Source organism: Panthera tigris, chromosome E1, assembly GCF_018350195.1.
Source record: "Panthera tigris isolate Pti1 chromosome E1, P.tigris_Pti1_mat1.1, whole genome shotgun sequence".
Lineage (NCBI taxonomy): Eukaryota > Metazoa > Chordata > Mammalia > Carnivora > Felidae > Panthera > Panthera tigris.
Genome location: NC_056673.1, coordinates 46,488,768 through 46,511,586, shown reverse-complemented (window position 1 = coordinate 46,511,586; position 22,819 = coordinate 46,488,768). Strand labels below are relative to the sequence as shown.

Sequence of the window (22,819 nt, the reverse complement as noted above, 5' to 3'; positions counted from 1 at the left end):
TTTCTTCTTTTAATAGAAAGAGGCAGCATGAGTTGTGGAAGCTGTTTGGTCAGAGCACTTCCATATTGCATGGCATCAGACCATTCATTTACAAACCTATTCCATCTGTAAGAATTGTTTTCCATGGAATAGCGGTTTCGTTTGGGGGAGAGTTGGTAATGTTGCTAATGACAGTGGAGCTTCACGCAGGGGCGGCTGCTTCCTTTACCTCCGAAGCTGCTGGCGGTGACTGAGGACGCACACGGCAAGACTGATGCATAATTCAGCAGTGTTGGCCTCAGTACACCTGTCAGAAGTCCATGGGGAAAGCGCGCTTGGAGTTGTGCTCACATTCCCCATTTGGAGAGCTCTCATTAGCCGACTACCCAGATGCGTAAAGTGAAGCTGTATTTCTGCATACCCGTTGATGGGGTGCCTTACATTAACTGAGATTTATTCCATAGGCTGCTAATCTTTTGTTCTTGGCCAAGTTTGAGGCATGAAACCTGAATTTGTATTTAGGTTGTCATCTTTTTGAGTGTGTGTGTGTGTGTGTGTGTGTGTGTGTGTGTGTGTGTATTTGATCTTGGATTTGTCCATTTACTTTTCTTCTCACGCTTTTGGCACATTGATTTTTTTTAGAAGATAGAAGTTGGTGAAGGATTTCCATCCTGGACTGTTTGTCAAATGAAATGCTAGCATATTAAGGAATCCAGTGTTTGCCAAGGTCATTTCCAGCTTTCAAAACCCAGGTTCTTTGCCTGCTGCCCTTGGCAGCTTATGTGGAGTCACCAGTATCCCCATCCATAGGCCCTGTGGTTTAGGTACCAGTTTTCTTCCGAGATTTGGGAGACCAGTGCAGGCAGGTGTGGTGACGTGACCCACATTTACTTGTTTTGTAGGTGCTGCTGGCCCACGACTCTTCACCATACACCAGATCGATGCCTGCACCAACAACCTGCCAAAGGCCCACACGTGGTAAGCTGTTTTTGAAGCTTTCCCATCCTTCCATGTATGTGCGTGTTAGTTTTAAACCGATGTTTCATTTTCTGTTCTTATTACTAAAAGGACCTCTAAAAGGAATGATAAGCAGTTTTTAAGTGATTTAAGATTATTCAGAAATTGGTAGGAAAACCCAAAAGTGGCAGTTTCTACTTTAGAGAAATACAGCCTTTTTTTGTAATTTTCTGCGTGTCACAAAAAGTGATATGACCATATTAGTACACACTTAGGAGGCCAGTTTGCTGACTTTGAATAAACTGCGTTATATCTGATGTGCTTATTTCCAGCTTCAATCGAATAGACATTCCGCCCTATGAAAGCTATGAAAAGTTATACGAAAAGCTGCTAACGGCCATCGAAGAGACATGTGGGTTTGCTGTGGAATGATGAACTTCACGGATTTACCCCGGACTCTATTTATACCCTGACCGACAGCCTCCTTTCAGCAAAGTTGCCCGGAATGCTGAAATACAGGAAAATGCCCCACCCCCCCTAAAAAAAAAAAAAAAAATGTTTAGGACACTGTGAGGGGAAAGGACAATTTTGAAATTCCTTTTCAAGGAAAAAAGAGGTCTTTATGCTTTGCCATGAGGCCACACTCAGCTGCTATTTAAAATTAATATCTTGAACCTAAAGAATGCTGACTTTTCCTACATTTCCAGAGTTAGGCAGTATTCTACACTTAAAGACTACTACTATTTTTATAAAAAGGTAATCTATTCAGATCGCTCCACAGATTTCAAGTCTCTCAAACATCAAGACAACTCCAGCAGTCGGTACACATCACATTTCATTTGGATCGAATACATGATTTCGAACAGTTCCTGTACTTGCTCTTTGTAAAAAGAAATAAAATTATTTTGAACGATTCTACCTTTGTAAACAATTGGCTAAAGGAATCATTATCTTAAAAAAAAAAGCCATTTACACGTTTAATTACATTTTTCTATAGCAAAGCATTATATTTTAAAAGCATTATATGTTTCAACCTAGCCTAAGCGAGTCTTTTGTATTTTTTTCAAGCACGAATTTCCTGGAATACAGCTACATAATTTTGGTTGTCAGATTCCTAATGCAACCATTTAGTCTAAACTTACTAGCTTATTTGATACAGTAAGATGCATTCAGGGCTCCTTGTTTTTAAGAGACTTTAAAAAAACCCTAATTTTTTATCTTGAATCAATATGATCAGGTATTTTGGATTTACTTTTCATCTTAAATGGAAATACTGCATTTTTATTGCTCCTCAGATCATGTAGATGGGATGGGATTTTCATTCTTTTGCTGGGTCAGCTTATCTTTAATACAGATGCTGTTTCTGTAAACCAAAGTCTCCTATAACAAGTGCACCTAATTTATATTATATTTGAATTACGGTCTGAGTTTCTATCAAGTAAACCATCCAGAATCTTTGTTTAGCTGCTCACGATGTTTTAATCAGCTAAAATTATGAAAAAGGAAAAATTTTATTTAGCAAGCTTAGAAAATCCTGTTTTTACCTAATAAAGTGGGCATGGGATGGGGCCGGGGGTAGGATTACTGAAGCAATAGTGATTCTGGATCTCTGGTATAAATTACTTTAGAACCGGGGAGTTCACTTGGGAGGTGAGGGAATCCCAGTTCCCTGGGTGTTGATCAGCATCTGATTTTGAAATCTCCAGATTCGGCTTTCAAGGTGTGTGACCCAGAAGGCAGCCAAAGTTCTGGAGTGAGGGATTGAAAAAATCTGAAGTCATGGATGAATTTTTAAATTCAGCTATCAGAAATCTGCACTATATATATACATTTCTTACATCGATGTGAATCAAGGGCAAATTTTAACAAGAGAGCTCTGTTTAAATTTTGCAGCTTAATGATCACGTGATAGGTCCTTTGCGTTCTTTCGTTTGATGGATTGGTTTTCAGTCTGTGTCCAGGAGCCAAGGGGTTCCCGCGAGATGCATCAGAAGTACTGGCTTAAGACAGGAGGGACAGAGAGGGCGAGGAGGGCCTCGTTGGTCCTTGGGCAGGAGCCGCCAGCTCCCCACCCCTACCCCCTTTCCCCAGAGCAGCTCCCACTTTGTCTCTTTTGTGTATTGGGATTCCAAGTAAGCTTTCATGGGGTGGGAGGCTGGGGAGGGGATAAAGGAAGCGGAGATTTTGCCGTTTAAAACAAAGAAAGCTGAGAACTACCTGTGTGGTTTCTAAGTATTTGCATCCATTTCATTCAGCCAGATCGGACTGCTACGTGCAGGTTAGTCATAGTCATAACTGTGCGGGGGTAACGGGCTTACGCGGACCTTTTCCTTCCCAGGCACTTGGTGTTTCCCCGCTGCGTTGTTCGTAGTACCTGAGAACATCTTGAAATGTACAGAAAAGGTTTCTGAGCTATTGGATGGTCAGTGTTCAGCTCTCACAATAGTACCTTACTGGTTGCGGGTCTGTCTGTCTCATATTAAAGCACTAGTGCAGCATGATTGTGCCCACTCTTCTAACCTTCTAAAAAGTAAGTACGCGAACGCTTTAGAGAAATCTTGACTGACGGATGCAGCGATAAATGCTACTGTCATAATGGACAATAAAGCAGGCTCATACCATCGCTTCTGAGTGCCTTTTTAACTTTATAATAATGACTTAATAGAGCTTTAAAAGAAATCCACCCTAACGGTCTATGGTATCACCAACATAATTTATAAAGACGACTTAGATTTCATTTTCAAAATGAGGTTACCTGATTTCTTCCAAATAGGTGCTAAGCAAACCAAACCCCCCAATGTGTCATTGAATCTTGGACTTGCACCTCATGTTTAATGTGAATATTTATTTCCACATATCCCTCTTAGCTGGGCTTTTTCCCAATCTCTTCCTCTGGCCGTGCTATTTCCGGTATGGGAGGTCACTTTTCCGTAACCCTGCCTTTCCATCATGAATGCTTAAGTATGAACTTTTGAGCGCTCATGTGCAGTACAGAGGTGAGTTTTGTTGCAAAGGGTCTTACTTCTTGATTTTTTTAAATAGTGCTGTGTATAGTGTACATTTTGTTTTGCACAGTTTGTTGCCCTGATTGGGTTTTATTTTCATCGTCTTTTTTTTTTTTTTTTTTTTTTTTTTTTTTTTTTTTACCCCCCCTACAGTTCAGAGCACAGATTTCCTTTCGTTTTAAATCCAAGGTAATTTGCTTTCTTTTACAACACTAAGTCTGCTTTGACCTTCCAGTGCATCGAACTGGTTGCACTGTTGGGAGTTAGAGATTGTTCCGGTCGTCGTTACGGTCTGATAGAGCAGCTCTTTTCTGCCTGTTTTGTTCAGCTGCAGCACACGGCCGACAGGTGCCATTTGTGGTATCGAACGTTCTTACGTGAGGGGGACGATTGTACCAAGTGCTGAGTTGTTTTGTTTCTAGATGTAATTAGTCCACTTAATGTAATATTCTTCCTTCTCTCAAACTGACTTTAAAAACAAAGTTTTATCGTTTCATTGTACTTGTATTTATTACAGAGTGTTTTAGCTTTGATATTCTTTGTATTTTCACTCCGTTGTTACATGAGCTTTATCAATAACATCTGTATAAATGGTTTTTAAAAATTAACTATGTATGTGCCCATGCCGAAGTCGAGCAATAAAATGAATGCTGTTTGCACTGTCACAGCATCGAAGTTTTTAAAGAATACGGAGTTTATAATGAATTGCTTTGGACAAAAAAGCTTCACGACTGGCTTTGCAAAGAGTGACAGCGTATGAGGCATCAAGTGAGGAGTTTAAGGGGATTCACGTGCCTGCCTTAGTTGTGGCCCATGTCGCGCTGCAGCGCTCCGGAGCGCCCGGGACCCCCCGTGTCTCCAGGTAGAGCGGGGAAGGGGCTGGTGTGCTCCCGCCGCGGCACGTCGGTGGGCTGGCAGGAGCCGTTGGGAGGCCGTGTGGAGCTGGGTGTCTGAGGCTGCCCTGGGCTCGCTGGGGAGCGAGCCATCCCGTGACCGTGCCTGTCCGGGCCCCTGGGGGGCCTCATTTGCTCCCGTGGCGTTGAGCGGTCAAATCCCCGAAATGAAAAGGAGAAACCAATTACATTTTTCCGAGAAACCAAGACCTTAAGGATCGTGATCCACAACTCTATAAATGATAGTGGATGAAAGTCCACTAAATATATGGGTGGAAAAAGGAACGGGCGCGATGTTTTCCATGCAGCGTGTAGCCTGTGTGAGTCTCTCCGTAGCACAGGCCAGAGAGGAAGGTCGGGAGATGCGGTGTGAGTGGTAGTGGTTTATTACAGGTCACAGGATGGCATAGTGTCCGTTTTTTACATCTTTTTGAAAAATTTTTTTTTGCTTTGTCTCACATTGCCACGTTTACTGGTTATTATCTACAATTTGTAGTGTTAGTATAGTAAGGATTTTAGTATTTTTTTTTTAATATTTATTTTTGAGAGAGAGGAGGAGACACAGAATCAGAAGCAGGTTCCAGGCTCCGAGCTGTCAGCACAGAGCCCAACATGGGGCTCGAACTCATGAACCATGAGATCATGAGCTGAAGTCAGACGCTCAACTGACTGAGCCACCCAGGTGCCCCCCAGCATTTTAGTATTTTTATAATCTGTAAATTACCCAGAAGTTTGATTTGGTGTGTGTTCCGTTTTTCTGCTGTGGGGCGACCTAGAAGCTTCGTCTCTTCATTATAACGAAGCGTAACCTTGGTACCCACTGCATTTGTTTGTATTTTATATCCCAAACGCTTAGTTAGGATATATAAAACAGAACAAGAGCCTCCTAACGGGATCGAGGTAATTCTACAGAAAAAGGTTACATTCCTATGTTAACACTCCTAGCAAACTGGACAAGCCAGATTTTACAATTACATTTTATTAGGTATTTGCACAGACATTTCTGTTCATTCAGCAGATACCTCCTGTGCTCCTACTACGTGTCAGGCTCTGTGCCAGCTGCGGGGGATATGGCTTCTTCCTTGTGTTTGTGTTCATTATACAGTTGGCTACGTTTCCAGGGTAATGTGCTCAACGGTTGCCGATCGCATACTTTTGCGGGTATTTGGGCTACGGTTTATCTAGATTCACATTAGTCTATAATATGAGCTGTAAACCCCACCGGGTGGGTGAGGGACCCTTCTAGGGAGTTTCTCCTGCCCGCACCCCCCCCCTCGCCCCCCGCCAGGTGTTCGCGAAGTGTTCTGACTTTCAACACAGGAACTGGGAGTGAAGATGCACATCAGACTCCACCTTTCAGACGCTCACTTCTCCCGGAGATGATGCCGGCGCGGCCAGGTGCAGGAGCGAGACCAGACGGGCAAAGTATTTTTTATCTTTAATTGAGGTATAACTGACCTGTAATGTTAGGTTCAGCTGTACAGCTTTCTGATTTGGTGTGTGTATAGATACGGAATGATCACCACGGTAACGTCTAGTATAACATCCGTCACCACATACAAATTTTTTTGTGGTGAGAACTTTTAAGACCCAGTAGCAACTTTCAAATATGCAATACAATATTAACTATAGTCGCCATGCTGTACATTAATCCCTGTGGCTTATTCATTTTTAAAAAATTTCTAGGGGTGCCTGGGTGGCTCAGTCGGTTAAGCGGCCGACTTCAGCTCAGGTCATGATCTCACGGTCCGTGAGTTTGAGCCCCGCGTCGGGCTCTGTGCTGACAGCGCAGAGCCTGGACCCTGTTTCAGATTCTGTGTCTCCCTCTCTCTGACCTTCCCCTGTTCATGCTGTGTCTCTCCCTGTCTCAAAAATAAAGTGTTAAAAAATTAAAAAAATTTCTAAATGTTTATTTTTGAAAGCGAGGGGCAGAAAGAGAGGGAGACACAGAATTTGAAGCAGGCTCTGGGCTCCGAGCCGTCAGCAGAGCCCGACGCAGGGCTGGAACCTGTGAACCGCGAGATCATGACCTGAGCTGAAGTCGGACACTTAACCGACTGAGCCACTCAGGCGCCCCGGCTTAATTTATTTTATAACTGGAAGTTTGTACTTTTTGATTCCTTTCACCCATTTTGTCCCCCACCTCTGGCAACCACCAACCTTTTTTCTGGTTCTATGAGCTCCGTTTCGTTGGTTTTTAGGTATTTGTATTTCTGACCTATTTCACTTAGCAGAACACCCTTGAGGTCCATCATGTTGCAGATAGTAAGATTTCCTTTTTTTTTAATGGCTGAATAATACTGCATTATGTATAAATACTGTTTTCTCTTATTGACACTTAAGTTTCCATATTTTGGCTATCGTTAAAGCTGCAAGGAACAAGGCGGTGCATGTATCTTTTCCAGGTAGTGTTTTCATTTCTTCAGATAAATACCTAGAAGGGGAATTGCTGGGCCACGCAGTAATTCTATTTTTAATTTTGGGGGGAACTTCCATATTTTCTGTAGTGACGGTGCCATTTTATGTTGCCAACAGTGCACAACGGTTTCCTCTCAATCCACATCCTCACCCACACTTCTTTTTGGTAACAGTCATCCTAACAGGTGTGAGGTGGTTTTGATTTGCATTTCCCTGATTCGAGTCGAACACCTTTTCGTGTACCTGTTGGCCCTTTGTGTGTCGTCTTTGGCAAAATGTCTTTTCAGTCCCTCTGTCCATTTTTTATTTGGATAGTTTTTTTGCTACTGAGTTGTATGAATTTCTCTATTTTGGATATTAACCCCTCATCAGATTTATCTCATTTGCAAATACTTCCCCCCATTCAATAGGTTGCCCTTTTGTTGGTTTCCTTTGTTGTGCAGAAGAAGCTTTTTAGTTTGATGTAGTCCCCCTTATTGATTGCTGCTTTTCGTGTCAAATCCAAAAAAAAATCAAGACCAATGTCGAGGGGCTTACTACCCATGTTTCCTCTAGGAGCTTTATGGTTCCAGGTCTTACGTTCAGGTCTTTACTCCATTTGGAGTTAATTTTTGCATATGTATTGTTTTGCACGGAGCTGTCCAGTTTTCCCAACACCATTTGTCGAAGAGACTGTCCTTTCCCCACTATATATTCTTGGCTCACTTGTAAATGAACTGACCACGTATGTGTGGGTTTATTTCTGGGCTCTTCATTCTGTTCCACTGATCTGTGTGTTTTTATGCCAATACCATACTGTTTTGATTATTAACAGCTTTGTAATATAGTTTGAAATCAGGGAGCATGATACTTCCAGGTTTGTTCAGAGGACAAAGTTTTAAAGGCAGAGGAGTTTCATGTTTTTTTAAGACAAGAAGAAATCGGTCCTATCAATCCAATTAGCTGGGTAAGGTTTGAATGGCTGAGAATGCCAGATAAAACAGGTTTCAGCACGTCTAGATTTGTGATTTTAACAGATCTTTTAAGTTGCAGCTCTAGCCCCAATTTTGGATTCTTCGGGTAGTTTATGTCATTTCTCTTAATGACACTCTTCTGTCTGCTGTGCCCTTCTCATTCTCTCTTCATTTTTTTATTGTGGTGCTTCTTGCCGTTGCAAATAAGTTTTCCCTGTACCCTCAGCCCCCTCACTAACGCTCTGTTCTCTTGGCTGACCTCCACGCTGGTTCTTCCTTTTCCTTCCCATGTTTTTCAGAGGAGGCAGCTAATTCTCCAGCGCCCCACCATACGGTAATGCATATACACAGCTAAACATACAAAGTTTGTCATATACACTTAAGAACCTTAAAGAAAAAAGAAAAACAACCTTCATCGCCCCTCCCCCTGGCCCCACTCTTGCTTTCCAGATGGCATTAATCCCAAATATTCGGTCAGCTCTGATGTTTCTTCCATGTTTCTAAGTGACATGTTAATATTATTCATTAATTTTAAACCGTCTGGTTGGTTTCCTTTTATGGTAGTTAAGGATTTATAAACTTCCACCAATCCGGCTCTTTCCCTCCCCACTCATATGTCATATCGCAGTTCTAAGTACATTTTCAAATGCATGCATGATCAGGAGCGTTTCCTGCGTTCTTCCCTCTCCCCAGGCACTTGGATGGAACCATCTACTTGCTGAGTTACCACTTCATTTGCTTTCTGTTTTTTGAAAAGAAGTTGGCATCTTTGAATGTGTCCTCCTCTCCTATTCTTTGACCTTTGCTTAGCAGGCCTATCCTTTTCCTGCTAAATTCCCTCACCCATTCTTTTTGGTTATTCCTAGTTATTTCTTAGCTTGGTAAAGAGCTGGCAGAACTAGCAACTTAAGAGTACTCCTAAAACATGTAATATTTAAAAATAAAAGTATCATTATACTTGTTTTAGCAAATTCAAATAGTATTAAAGTGTATTAAGCACAGAATGAAAGTTTGTATAATCTATCACTCAGAGTGACACCTATTAATGTTTGGGGCCTATTCTTCCAGACGTCTCTACTGGTTATAGTTGTTGACCCTTGAACTACCTGAGTCCATTTATACATGAATTTTTTTGTACAGTACTAGAAAATACTATAGTATTTTTTTTTTCTCTAGGTTTATTATAAGAATACAGTATATAATACATATACAAAATGTCTTAATTTTTGTCAGTAACGCTTCTGGTCAGCAGTAGGCTATTAGTAGTAAAGTTTTTGGGGAGTCAGAAGGTATACACGGATTTTTGACTGCACGGGGCCTTGGCACCTGTGGTCTCCACGGTGTCCAAAGGTCAACTACATACTCCATTATATGGGAGATCCACCCATACCACAGCTTTTAAAGTAAAATAGTATCACGGTGTATAGTTTCATTTGCTCATTTTACTCAAATAGATCGTGGATAACAGATCTACTTTCATTTTTTCTCTTCATAACCATTTTTAGGATTCACGTTGTAGCCCTTACAGACCTAGCCTTGTCTTGTGCACGTCCCCGATCCTTTCCATTCACCTGCACTCACTCCCTTGTCCTGGTAGAGCACAGCTGTCTGGATGTCTGTCTGCAAGACCAGCGGATCCCACGGATCATGCTCCCAGGGCCTCTGTTGTTGTTCATCGCCATTGCTACTCTCTACGTTCCCTAACCGGAGCCTCTCTTCTCCCCTTCAGTCCTTTCCTGGGGTCCCGTGCCATTCTCTGGCTCTGATCAGCAAAGTCCCCCTGTCTTCAACTGCTCTGGAGCCTTCCTGCTGGGTGTGGGGTTTTCTCCTCCTCCACGCCAGAAATAGGCTTGGTGTGCACTTGCCTACTTCCAGTCCACTGCGCCTCCTCCCCACCTGCAGGCACGAGGGCTCCTTCGAGGCACACGCCTTCTGGCTTTCCACACTCCGCCTCTTCTCACGCCGTCCCCCGACAACGAACAGAAGCCACGGCCACAAATTCTCACCTTCCAGCCACCAGGTGAAAAACCTACACACACATGCTCTTTTAAAGGTTTAACCCCAGCTCCCACTGCTGATGACGAGCCCACACTTACAGCACTTTTCTGAATTAGAGATTTGTATTGTTTTTACCGAACTACAGCAATAGGTTTCAGGAGCTTGCTGCTCAATCAAGGCCTATTAACTAACTGCTTTGGTGCAAATATGACTTAACGAAGAGTGTGTGCCTTTATTCCCTGCCCCCCCCCCCCTTTAACTTATAAATTCACAGCAGTGTACTTCAAGAAAATTTTTATTTAAAAAAATCATGTCATAAAAAGTACTGGAATGAATATATAAGTAAAGCATTTGGAATTTGGAAAGGAGTCTCCTGGTTTAGAGTGTTTACTGGCTCAGTTCTAGCTCTGTCCTGGTAACGTCCTCCAGAAACTTCACTTACAAAATCTGGTCTCATGGGAAGGGATTTTTACTGTACTGAAAAGAAGCCAGATGAAGGCGCGATCTGAAGCGCTCAGCTTCCAGTTCCCGGAAGAAAGCATCGTCGTCATGCTGGGTGATCATGCACTGAAGTTGTTGAATCTCCTTCTCCATCTTCGACCTCAGCTCCCTCTTCACCTTATGCAGTGTCTGCAAGAGAACTCACGTCACCTGCTGCTCACGTGTGTCCGGGCCCAACTCTTGTTACACCCTCGCCACTTTCTAGCTGCTCCGGCCCCTGCAACTGCAGGAATTTAGCAGCAGCTCTTACAGAGACGTCACAGGTAAAATGAACACATGATAAATCCTATTTATCAGACTAACCATAGGATAAATGTTTTGGATCGTAGATGGATCTTCTCCATTTCCCTTAAAACGTGTACTATAGTTGTTTTCTAGTTCTGAAAACTATAAATCAATGATTTCTATTAATTATTACCTGTGCCTGGGATCTCTCTCTGGCTTTGAGTTCCTGGCGTTCTTGTGATATGGCTTCTGCCAGCAATGAAAACTGTTCACAGAGAGGACAAAAACCAAATGTTTTACCTACAGCCCAAATATAACAATTCTTATATTGAAAGTTCATAGACTTAACATCTTTTTTTTTTTTTAAGTTTATTTCTGAAGAGACAGGGAGTGAGAGTGCAAGCTGGGGAGAGCAGAGAGGGAGACAGAGGATCCGAAGTGGGCTCTGAGCGGTCAGTACAGACAGCCTAATGCAGGTTTGAACTCACGAACTGGGAGATCAAGACCCGAGCCAAAGTCAGATGCTTAACCGACTGAGCCACCCAGGTGCCCCTTAAAATCTTTAACAGGACCAGGGCGATGCAGATTCTGTACCGTGGTCAAGGACTAGCTTACTGTGAATCACCAGTGCAACCTGTATGGACAGGTTCTGAATGGATACATGGAGGCTTTTTATTAAACATACAAAGCTGATCTCTGACACAACGTGGTCAGGATTAAGCACATTAGGATGTGAACAAGCGACAGCGAGCCCACCTGGTCTTTATAGTAGTTCTCCATGGAGTCCAGTTCATTCTGGTGCTGTCTCTTTTGTTCAGCTCGCTTTTCTTTGGCATAGTTTCTTAGGTCTCGTAATCTTTGCTTTTGAATTTGTAAACCTTCCTCAAACAACTTCTTAAATATCTGTTGTTAGAAAAATAAAGTTAATGCTGAACTTTTCATGGAGGAATAGAAACATTTTGTCCAACTGGTCCAGCTACACTGATTGTATTTCACAAAGTCTTTTTAAGTAACAGCTTTGTTGCGATACAATCCACATACCATAAAATTCGCCCTTTGAAGAGGTACAGTTCAGAAAGTTTTTGTATATTCAGACTTGTGCGACCATCGTCACTAACTTCAGGACATTTTTATCATTCCAAAAAGAAACCGTACGCCCATTAGCAGCCACTCCTCCATCACCCCCCGACTCCCTGCAACCACTAATGTACTTTCCAGGTCTATATACCCTGGAGATTTCATATAAGTGGAATCCTAAAATATGTGGCCTTTTGTATGTGGCTTCTTTCGCTTATTAGCATGTTTTCAAGGTTCATCTATATTGTAGCAGGTATCGATACCCCATTCCTTTTCATTGCCACATAACATCCTATTCTATGGGTATATCACATTTTGTTTATCCATTCGTCAGCCGACGGGCCTCTGGAGTGTCTTTCTTCTTTTCAGGTGTTATAAATAAGGTGCTATGGCTTATTTGCGCGAATATGTATCTAGGAGTGAATCTGCAGAGTCCTACAGGAGCTCTGCGTTCAACCTCCTGAGGAACTGCCAGACTGTTATCTAAGGTGGCCGCACCCTTCTGCCAGCCCTGCGTGAGGGCTGTAACTTCTCCATAACCTTGCCAACACCTTTTTTATTTTAGCCATTTTAGTGAGAGGTTTCCCACGGTGGTCTTGGTTTGTACTTCCTTAATGACCAGTGGTGTTCAGCATCCTTTGCTGTATCCCCGGAATTCTTTACTGCTCTCCGAAAACAATTCTCAAGGAGTCATGTATATAGGGGAAGAACCCCAGCCAGAGAAGGAACAAATGGCGCATTTACAGATGCGCACAACTGAGGGTGAGGTGGTTATCTGAGCCAGAGGAAAACAGATTATTCAAAGGATTTGGATATGCCCACTTTCGTTATGGCCACGCATTCATCAGTCAGCGGTGTCAGTCAAGTTACTTAACCTCTCAAAGCCTTAGCAGCATCATTTAGTAATGCTAATAGTAGCAGCCCAGTCAACTATAATTACCTCAATGTTTTACTCTAGAGATGAAATTTACTACCAGTTTGTACTCTCAAAATATTAAGCATTTCAGCTTAAGACAACAACCTACACTCCTTTTCTGATTTTATGTGGAATCCAGCTCATCTAGTCACACCTTTGATTCCTGTTCCTTCTAACACGTTCGCAAACCCCTTATAGCAATTGTCCTGGAGGATAAGTGCAGAACAGAGGGAATGAAGGGCTCACGTTCAGAAGAGGGCAGTGGAGACTGACAACAGACTGGGAGGCACCACACAGGTAATAAGAAACTTTCGTAGCCAGCACTTGAGGATTTGCATTTGGGTTATGGATTCAAATTGGGACAGGAGTCACAAAGAAGGTCGTCCTGAAAGGTAACAGGTAAAATTCATCCTTTTGACAGGGGTTGGATAAAAAGCCACACTTACCATTTCTTCCCGGGTCCTCATTCTCATCATTTTGGCACGCAACTGAACTCTATACTCATCGTAGTATTTTCGGGCACGGACAATCTGCTGCCGGTTTTCCTTTATCTTTGACTGTGTCAACCTCTGCCTATGAATGCGGTCCTTGAAGTCTTGCTAGGAAAGGGAAAGGGAAAAAGAGGTTTAAGGACAAGAGGAAGACAGACTCTGGCATTCTTAACTGCCCTGTTCTGCACCAGGAGGTCCTTGTAAGCCAGGCCTGTGGAGCCAGGGGCGTATCACCTGGGCATAGGTTCTGAAAAACTATGGGCCCCCAGAAGCCTTCCAGCCTTTGGTAGGTTCATCACCAGTCTGAAGGGCCACCCCAACGAGCCCCCACTGCCGCAGGTGATCCAGGTGGAACTGAGGATCGCATCGCCCCATGTCCACCAGGGGGTCACCTAAGCCCCACTCAGACGCCAGGTTAAAAACAGTAGAAAAAAGGCATTGTGACTTTCAAGCAAAACTTGTTACCAAGATTATTTACATCGAAACTAAGGAAGTTAGACTATATCTTGCAAAGCAGAGAGGATGAAATAAGGTCATCTACATAAAGCCCTCAACTCAGTGTTCAGACTCATACTTGTTTTCAGATGGCTTCCCTTTCTTTCCCTGGAACTGTTTAGGATTACAGTTGTCATTGCTTATCTCAACCAAGAGTTTTAAAATCTCCTCCTCTGGCATACTGTCTTTGACCTCTGTCCACTCCATTATACTCAACAGAGGATGGTGCGCCGCGGACAGTTCTCAATCCACATTATAAGGGAAGGTGCTAGGCTACCTCAGCTCTCTACTTATGACCTGAGAAAGATCAGAGAGGACAAAAAACACTAAGTTACAACCACCTGGTACCTCGAAGGTGCTGTGGAAGTAGAGACAGACCTGAATTACCACAACCTGGCCCCTTGCTGATCACAGTGGGACCAAGTGTAAGCATCTCGAAGAAAACATCTGCATTACGTTACTATAAAGACCAAATGAAACTGTCTATACTAGCACCTTCCCCCCTCATCAGTTTTGGTTACAGCCCTAGATGCTTCCACAGGCAAGTGTTAAAGGTAAGTCTGTGGGACTATCACCCAGCTGTACAAATCCAAGTAATTAATATAACTTATAAAGTCAAAATTATAATATTCAACTTGCTCTTAACATACCAGTCTCTTGTTATGTTCATATTCTTTCTTGACAAGTACAGTAAGGAGGTCATGCTTTTTTAAGGCTTCTTCTATCTTTAGGGGGGAAAGGAAGGAAGGAGGTTATAATGCTATTCACTAGATTCTAAAAGATTAGCTCTTCCCCTTTCTCCTTTCTAGTCCTATGCCTGAAATTGACAGGTAACTTACTTCATCCTGGAGTTTCTTCTTTGATCGATTTTCTCTATATGCATCTTTTCTGAGCTGTTCAACCTGTGTAATTTGCTGTTTCCACATTTTGCTTAGTGTTTCACCAGAAACATAGAGAAATGGAAACTGCTCCAGCATGAGGGGCAAGAGGCTGTGTTCATTCACTTTCACTGCAAGGTAAAAACAAAACAAAACAAAACAAAAAAAACCCAAACCCCCCTTCACCTGAGAGATTTGCTGACAGCTTTTAACAATAACTCTCATTCTACCTTCCTGGTAGAGCAAAGCTTATCTAAGTGATACAGTTCAGATCCTGAAAAAAATACTTCCAGAAGTACGTCATTAACTTTTGCCCTCCTTCTCTGATCCCAGCACACCAACTACCAGAAAGGATGAAAATAAGCCCAAGAGACCTGACTGATGACACACGGTTCTCATGAAGTCCGTCCTGACTGCTCGGCTGACTCAGCGACTGGGGCGGACGCTGTGTGTGTGGTCACACACACGCTTCCCGGCCCTACTGGGCGGCAAAGTCTGTGTCTGATGGGATGTAGTCAGAAGGCCAGCAGTGTTTGAAACTGAACCCTGGCATTTCACATGACTTTGTTTTCCTTTTAACAGGACTCTAATGCTCACTGGCACCAACTGTCGATGTAACAGGAGCTGGATGGGCCATCTGCTTGCTTTGGACCTTCTCTTTGGTTCTACCAACTTGCCAGAAACAAAGATAAGGCAATTAAAGTGTGAGTGAGCAGAGTGAGGCTGAAGCTGCAGCAACAGGTAGCAGCCCTACCCTGTCTCTGGTACCAATATATAGGCCTCCCTAAGGTATTAAGAGTTTTAAATAAATGCCTTAAGAGTTTTCTCTCTCTCTACAGAAATCAAGCATATGGCAGTGATAAAAGAGGGCACTTTCTCCAGCTAACTGGCAGATGTGAAGTTTTCAGTGCTGTGTCCCTTGGAATGTAGCACACACTTTCAAAGGATGCCAGTTTTCCGTGAAGCACAATTTTGTGGTTCTTACTTGGAACTGCTTTATTTGGCTTTGGCAAGCCACCTCTTGGACTTGGAGTTGTGGTCTTTCTAGAGTAAGTCTTCCAGGGCTGACTACGTTTTGGAGTTCCTTTATGAACAGCTTCTCTGTATATTTTTTCCTTGGAAGCAGACATAAAACAGGATAGAAATAAGATAGAAGTCTAATAACTTTCATATATTAAGTATTACATATTGATAAAAATAGCTAACCAATCCCCAACCAAACTGTCGTACTTTACATTTCTAAAATCTGGTTAGTGTTTATCCACTCTAAGTTAAAAGCATCTTTTGGCTTCTGGCACCTCTTGGAATTTGAAAAAGCGCTGCATCTTTTTTGAGTTTCATAGTCACCAGAGTCCCACACCCTAAATACAACCACCAGTAATACTTCAATGTACTTGCTTGACGACTTTTTCCACGTAGATTAAAAAAGTGCTTAAATAACATTTAGTTGCAATCATAATGTATTTTACATCCTGTTTTGTTCACGAACATTTCAGCATAAGCATTTGTCCTGTTTTCACTTAGTTTCTGTAACCATCCTTTTGAAAGGCAATGAAAATTTATGCTTTGGGTTTCTTCTCATCAGGCATAGAACAACTGAGATTATCTAACTCCCCTTTAACCTGTCAGCCTCAACTAGCTTTTAAACTACTGGTCAACTGCTAAACAACAGAACCACATAAGAACTGATGGCAGTTTGGGGCAGGAAGGAAAAATGCTAGTATTCTCTGATACCATGTCTTGCCACATTTTAGCAAGTTGGCTACCCTATAAATAAGAGAAAATCCTGCTTCATGAAATCCTTTTTCTAAGGAGCTAATGAGTAAGGCCCTGTTCTTTTTTCCTTTTAAAAAGATCATCTCTGTACTTGGCACTGATCTGATCAAATTGCATTTATTACAGTAGAGACTTTTACCCACTGTTTCCTCATCATTATTTATTCCTAGAGATCCAATATTCTCTTGAACTTTATTTCTTCTTAGCTCCCTTTCAAATGCTTCCGTTATTGCCTAGAGGAGAAAAAGCCATATATTAGAACTATTAAAAACGTATACAAATGAAAATATAAGGAACAAAATTCGCCTAAGTTCCTTGCAGACTCCACTATCCTAAATGTACATTATTTAACAGACATGTAATTGGGACATGAAGTTTTACATAATACACTTTTTTGTTCTGAGGTTTTGTAATTATTTTGATAGTCCCTTGAGTGGAAGTTACATGGTGAGTTGAAGTTACATGTCATTATAAGACATATGAATGCATTTTAGTTTTTCACTAATTATAAAATATACTATAGCAAACAATGTAAGTGTTCTAAATTTATGCTGCATTTCAAACTCCCTGTTCCACAGCAGAAGTCTTCCTTGGTACTCATGCATTCTCCATGTTGAATTTTAACCACCTCCTCTCATTCCTGTCTTGAGCACTTAAATCCTATCTGTAACTCAGCAGGCCGATCACTTTTAACCCACCTCAAATTCTCATCCTCTCTGAAGCACTCTGCAAATATCAACCCACATTGATCTACTCTTTCTGAATCCACTGGAGTGCTGGATTATATGTGACAAGGTTAGTTTTCTTAGAGTATCACAAGTTTTATGGTGCCTAATGGGAGACATAAAAGCTTTGCCACATCATTTCCTATCATTCACTTAGTTCAAGAATATTAAATGCAATTGAAGCATGTTCACTGTAGCACTTGGTTGAGGGTAAATGGTATTGCCTGCTACTCAACAGGAATCAAGAGATGGGATGTACCTTTGCTTGGAATTGGTGGATATCTGCCTCTTTAGGCTTTCGCTGCCGTTTTCTCTCCATATGGAACTGTGTGTTTTTGTTAACTGGAGATGGAGAGAGCGAATGAGATCTGTAGGGTGGCCTTCTATGCATAAGAACTCCTGAAACACGGAAGAGACATGCACCATTAGTTCCTGAGAGCCAGAAATAGTAAGGTGGATATCTAAGTTGACTTTTACCAAATCCAAAAAAGAATGACTGTGAATGTGCTAAACATACTCTCTCCTGTAATGAATTCGTATTTATTTATATGTTTAGTCATACCAAGTAAACAGATAAAGGCACATAAATGTATACAGCCTGAAAGAAGTGGAAGGAAGTGGTGGTGGAGGAAGAAAATGTTACACCATCCAAGCTGCGTGTCTGCTATCCCTTTATACCTATCTCGGTCCTGAGGAGGCAGGATGTAAGTATGTATACATCTCATCCCTACGAAGCAGCATGCTTAGAAGACAAAGTTAATGTAGGTCAGCATTTTGTAAGTCAGTCTCAATTTTGCCCTACTAAGTAATTTAGCCCTCCTAACAATTGCACACTGCCTAAGACATCTAACAAACCACTTTTCTTCACAAATGTTTTTAATGCTCCACTGTGTATAGTTGTGCTAGGGCATCTGGTAGTTGTGTAGAGGGGGACTCCATGCCTTTTCAGAAAAGTGAGTAATTCTAAGATCAAGGAAACTAGTGTGGTATCTTGCTAAATAAACCTTCCAAGAGAACTAAAATTTCCCTAAGCTTTTATTTTTTTCAGTCTTTGAATTCAAATCTTTTAAATTCACTTTGAATGTAAGGTATTAAGGGCGTGCCTGGCTGCCTCAGTCAGTGGGGCACATGACTCTTGATCTCAGGGTCGTGAGTTCAAGCCCCATGTCAGGCACTGATATTCGTAATTTAAAAAAAAAAAAGATATTAAGAAAAACTGACTTACACAATTTACTTTTTAATTTTTCTTAATCTTTGTTTATATATTTTTTTTATTATTTTTTTTTTTTTTTATTTTTGGGACAGAGAGAGACAGAGCATGAACGGGGGAGGGGCAGAGAGAGAGGGAGACACAGAATCAGAAACAGGCTCCAGGCTCCGAGCCATCAGCCCAGAGCCTGACGCGGGGCTCGAACTCAGGGACCGTGAGATCATGACCTGGCTGAAGTCGGACGTTTAACCGACTGCACCACCCAGGCGCCCCTAATGTTTGTTTATATTTTGAGAGAGTGAGTGAGGAGGGGAGGTGCAGAGAGAGACAGAGACAAAGAAAGAATTTGAATCAGGCTCCAGGCTCTGAGCCGTCACCACAGAGCCTGATGCAAGGCTCACACTCATGAGCTGAGCCATGAGATCATGACTTGAGCTGAAGTCAGATGCTCAACCAACTGAGCCACCTAGATACCCCCACAATTTACTTTAAATGATGCTTTCATGACATCTTACTATGTCCACAATGTATTCTTTAGAAACTGAAGATCCAATTAAAATAGCATTGTAACTTATTATGAGTTTTCAAAATAGGATAGATGTGTATGTGTATAGCAAGTGAAACATGTAGCTTACTAGGTGAGGCTTACCTAGAGATTACTTGAGAAAGTTTAAGAGGCGGGGGAAGATGAAATAACCAAGGGAAGAAAGTAATTTTGGGGTAAAAAGAAATTCTACTAGATGTAGATCCCAGAGAAACTTTCTTTAAAAAAGTAAACTGTACCCTCTACATGGGGCTCGAACTCATGACACTGAGATCAAGAGCTCCATGCTTTATAACCTGGCCTGGAGATCCTAGAGAAACTTTGCACATTATAGGTTGTTCATTGCAAAACTGTAGTTAGGAAAAGTAGAAACAATCTACATGTGCTGAAATAGAGGAAAAGGGTGATCTATATATATTCATAAAATGGAGTATATCATATGAACTTACAGTTCATTCATTTTAACTATGTATCTGTATCAACACAGATTTCCAAAACAAGAGAAAAAAGTTACAGAATAATACAGTATCTATATAAATTTAAAAACAATAGCATTTATAAATATGAGCTGTTAAAAGTATAAAAAAAAGGGATGAGAAGGTTCCAGTTTAAGATGGCAATTTAGAGGCTCCTAAATTCACCACCTCCCCAGGATGCACTCAATTTACAGCTACATAGGGGCGCCTGGGTGGCTCGGTTGGTTAAGCGTCCGACTTCGGCTCGGGTCATGATCTCGTGGTCTGTGAGTTCGAGCCCCGCGTCGGGCTCTGTGCTGACAGCTCAGCCTGGAGCCTGTTTCGGATTCTGTGTCTCCTTCTCTCTCTGCCCCTCCCCTGTTCACGCTCTGTCTCTCTCTGTCTCAAAAATAAACATTAAAAAAAAAAAAAAAAAAAAAAAATTAAAAAAAAAAAAAAAATTTACAGCTACATAGATGGAACAATTCCCTCTGAAAGGAATCCAGAAACTAGCTGAATGACTTCTACACCTGAAGTGAATGAGAAAAAAAATCCCAACCTCATCTTCTGGGAGCCATTAAGAACAAAGACGGCAGTCTGACAATCACAAAAGTTTGGCACAATCAAGAACTAGGGACGGGCTGAATGATGAGTGCTCTCCTACACAAGATGACTCCTTAAAGCCTGGGAGAGGTGGGTGTTACCTAGTGCACAGAGACCGACACAGGAAAATGAACAAAAAGAATATGTTGTAAACAAAAGAATAAGACAAAACTCAGACCTTAATGAAACAAAAATAGGGATTTACCTGATGAAAACTTAAAAATAATGGGCATAAAGAGCCTCCACAAGGTCAGGAGAACAATGTCACAAGTGAAAGTGAGAATTTCAACACAGATAGATAATATAAGGAAGTACCAAACCAAAGTCACATTATTGAAAAATACAGTAACTAAAGTGAAAAATTCCATACAGGGGTTCAACAGCAAACTAGAGGAAGCAGAAAAAATAATTACCAACCTCAAAGACAGGACGGTGGAACTTATCCAAACAGATGAGCAAAAAGAAAAAGAATGAAAAAGAGTGAAGACAGATTAAGGGATTTGTGGGACACCATCAAGTGGAGCTATATTCACACTACAGAGGTCCCAGAAGGAGAAGAGAGAGAAAAAGGCAGAAAGCTAATTCAAAGAAATAATGGCTGAAAACTCCCCTAACCTGGGTATAGGAAACAGACACCCAGATTCAGGGAGCCCAGAAACTTTCAAATAAGATGAATCCAAAGATCCCACTCTAAGACACATTATAACTAAACTGTCAAATTTAATTTGAGAGAATCTTAAAATCAGCAAGAGAAAAACAACTTGTTATTTACCAGAAAACCCCCATATGACTATCCTTAGATTTTTCAGGAGAAGGTTTGCAGGCCAGAAGGGAATGGCACAATATATTCAAAATGCTGAAAGAAAAAAATGGCCAAGGAAAACTATTTTACTCGGCAAAACTGTCCTTTGGAACTGGAGAAATAGTTTTCAAATAAGCAAAAGCTGAAGCAGTTCACCAACACCAGAACGGCTTTAAAAGAAATTTTAAAGGCGCTTCTTCAAAAAGCAATAAAAGGGTGCTATTTAGTAACAGAAAAGCATATAAAAGTAAAATCTCACTGGTAGGAGTAAATATATAATTCAGGAAAGTCCAACATTGTGACAGTGGTGGGTAAAGCACGTGTAAATCTGGCATAAAGGTTAAAAGAAGTAGCAAAAACAACTACAATTATTTGTCACTGGATACACAACATGAAAAGATGTAAATTATGGTATCAAAAACAAAGTATAGGAGCAGGAAGAGAAACCTACAATACACAAAAAATAAAGAAGTGTAAGCATACCCTTAAAGAAAATCATCAAATCACAAAGAAAGCAAGAGAATGAACAGCGGTATTACAAAACAGCCAGAAAACTAACCAAATGGCAACACTAAGTTGACACCTATTAATAATTACTTTAAATGTAAATGGAGTAAATTTTCCAATCTTAAGACACAGAGTGGCTGAATGGATTAAAAAGAAAACACAACTACACACTGACTCTAAATAGAGACTCACTTTAGGTTCAGGGACACTGTCCACGCAGAATAAAAGTGAAGGGATAGAAAAAGGCATTTCACACAAATGGAAACCAAAAGAAAGCTGTGGTAGCTATACTTTTATCAAACAAAACAAACTTTTAAGACAGAGACAGTAACAAGAGACAAAGGCGACTGTTATATAATGATGGAAATGTTATATACTGTTTATGAACACTTCTAAGTATGTATCCAACATAGGAGCATATAAAGATGCTTAAATTCCACACTTTTGACCAGATAACAGACATTTACAGAATATTCTATCCCAAAGCAACAGAATATACATTCTTCTTAAGCATACAAGAACATACTCCAGGACCAATCACATGTTAGGGCACCAAACAAGTCTTAAGTTAGAAAACTGAATCCTATCAGGCATCTTTTCTGACCACAATGGTATGAAATTTAGAAAGCAATTACAAGAAGAAAACTGACAATCAGTTCACAAATATCTGGAGATTAAACAACATGCTACTGAACAACTAAAAGGTCAAAGAAGAAATCAAAGGAGAACTTTTTAAAAATCTTCAGATGGAAAAGGAAATACAACATATCAAAGTTAGAGGATGTGGCAAAAAGAAGTTCTGAGATGGAAGTTCATAGCAATAAATGCATACGTTAGAAAACAGGAAAGATAGGACACCTAAAGTATAAGCAGCAAAATAAAAAACAAGTGGAGCTACATCAAACTAAAAGTCTTCTGGAATGGGGAAAAAATTTGCAAATTAGAGATCTGATGAGGGGTTAATATCCAAAATACATAAAGAACTCATACAACTTGGGATGCCTGTGTGGCTCAGTTGGTTAAACCTCCAGCTCTTGATTTTGGCTCCGGTCATGATCTCACTGTGAGATTGAGCCCTACATCTGGGGAGCCTGCTTGGGATTCTCTCTCTGCCTCTCTCTCTGCCCCTCCCCTGCTCACGTGTGTGCTCTCTCTCACAAACTGAAACCAAAAAACAAATGCATACAACTCAATAGCAAAAACCAAATTTAAAAATGGGCAAAGGAACAGAATAGACATTTTCCAAAGAAGATCTACAAACGGCCAACAGGTACATCAAGTGCTCAGCAGCACTAATCATTACAGAAATGCAAATTAAAACTACAATGAAGTATCACTTCGTGCCTATTAGAATGGCTACCAACAAAAGACAAGACATAAAAAGCGTTGGAAAGGATATGGAATAAAGGGA

General features: G+C 41.2%; 2 protein-coding genes across 6 annotated transcripts in view; one reads left to right on the top strand and one right to left on the bottom strand.

Moving 5' to 3' along the window:
* SMURF2 (SMAD specific E3 ubiquitin protein ligase 2) overlaps window positions 1-1,854 on the top strand; it is a 116,628-nt gene extending 114,774 nt beyond the window's left edge. For both annotated transcript variants that reach the window (XM_042967679.1, XM_042967678.1), the window contains 2 exons: window positions 882-957; window positions 1,269-1,854. In XM_042967679.1, coding sequence (XP_042823613.1) covers window positions 882-957; window positions 1,269-1,368 — 176 coding nt within the window. In that variant the 3' untranslated portion in view covers window positions 1,369-1,854. The remainder of the gene's footprint in view (window positions 1-881; window positions 958-1,268) is intronic.
* An 8,640-nt stretch (window positions 1,855-10,494) lies between these two features.
* CEP95 (centrosomal protein 95) overlaps window positions 10,495-22,819 on the bottom strand; it is a 43,787-nt gene continuing 31,462 nt past the window's right edge. For all 4 annotated transcript variants that reach the window (XM_042967208.1, XM_007088288.3, XM_042967209.1 and 1 more), the window contains 9 exons: window positions 17,547-17,686; window positions 16,706-16,795; window positions 15,772-15,901; window positions 14,748-14,917; window positions 14,559-14,633; window positions 13,369-13,521; window positions 11,686-11,832; window positions 11,123-11,194; window positions 10,495-10,833 (listed from right to left, as the gene is read on the bottom strand). In XM_042967208.1, coding sequence (XP_042823142.1) covers window positions 10,657-10,833; window positions 11,123-11,194; window positions 11,686-11,832; window positions 13,369-13,521; window positions 14,559-14,633; window positions 14,748-14,917; window positions 15,772-15,901; window positions 16,706-16,795; window positions 17,547-17,686 — 1,154 coding nt within the window. In that variant the 3' untranslated portion in view covers window positions 10,495-10,656. The remainder of the gene's footprint in view (window positions 10,834-11,122; window positions 11,195-11,685; window positions 11,833-13,368; window positions 13,522-14,558; window positions 14,634-14,747; window positions 14,918-15,771; window positions 15,902-16,705; window positions 16,796-17,546; window positions 17,687-22,819) is intronic.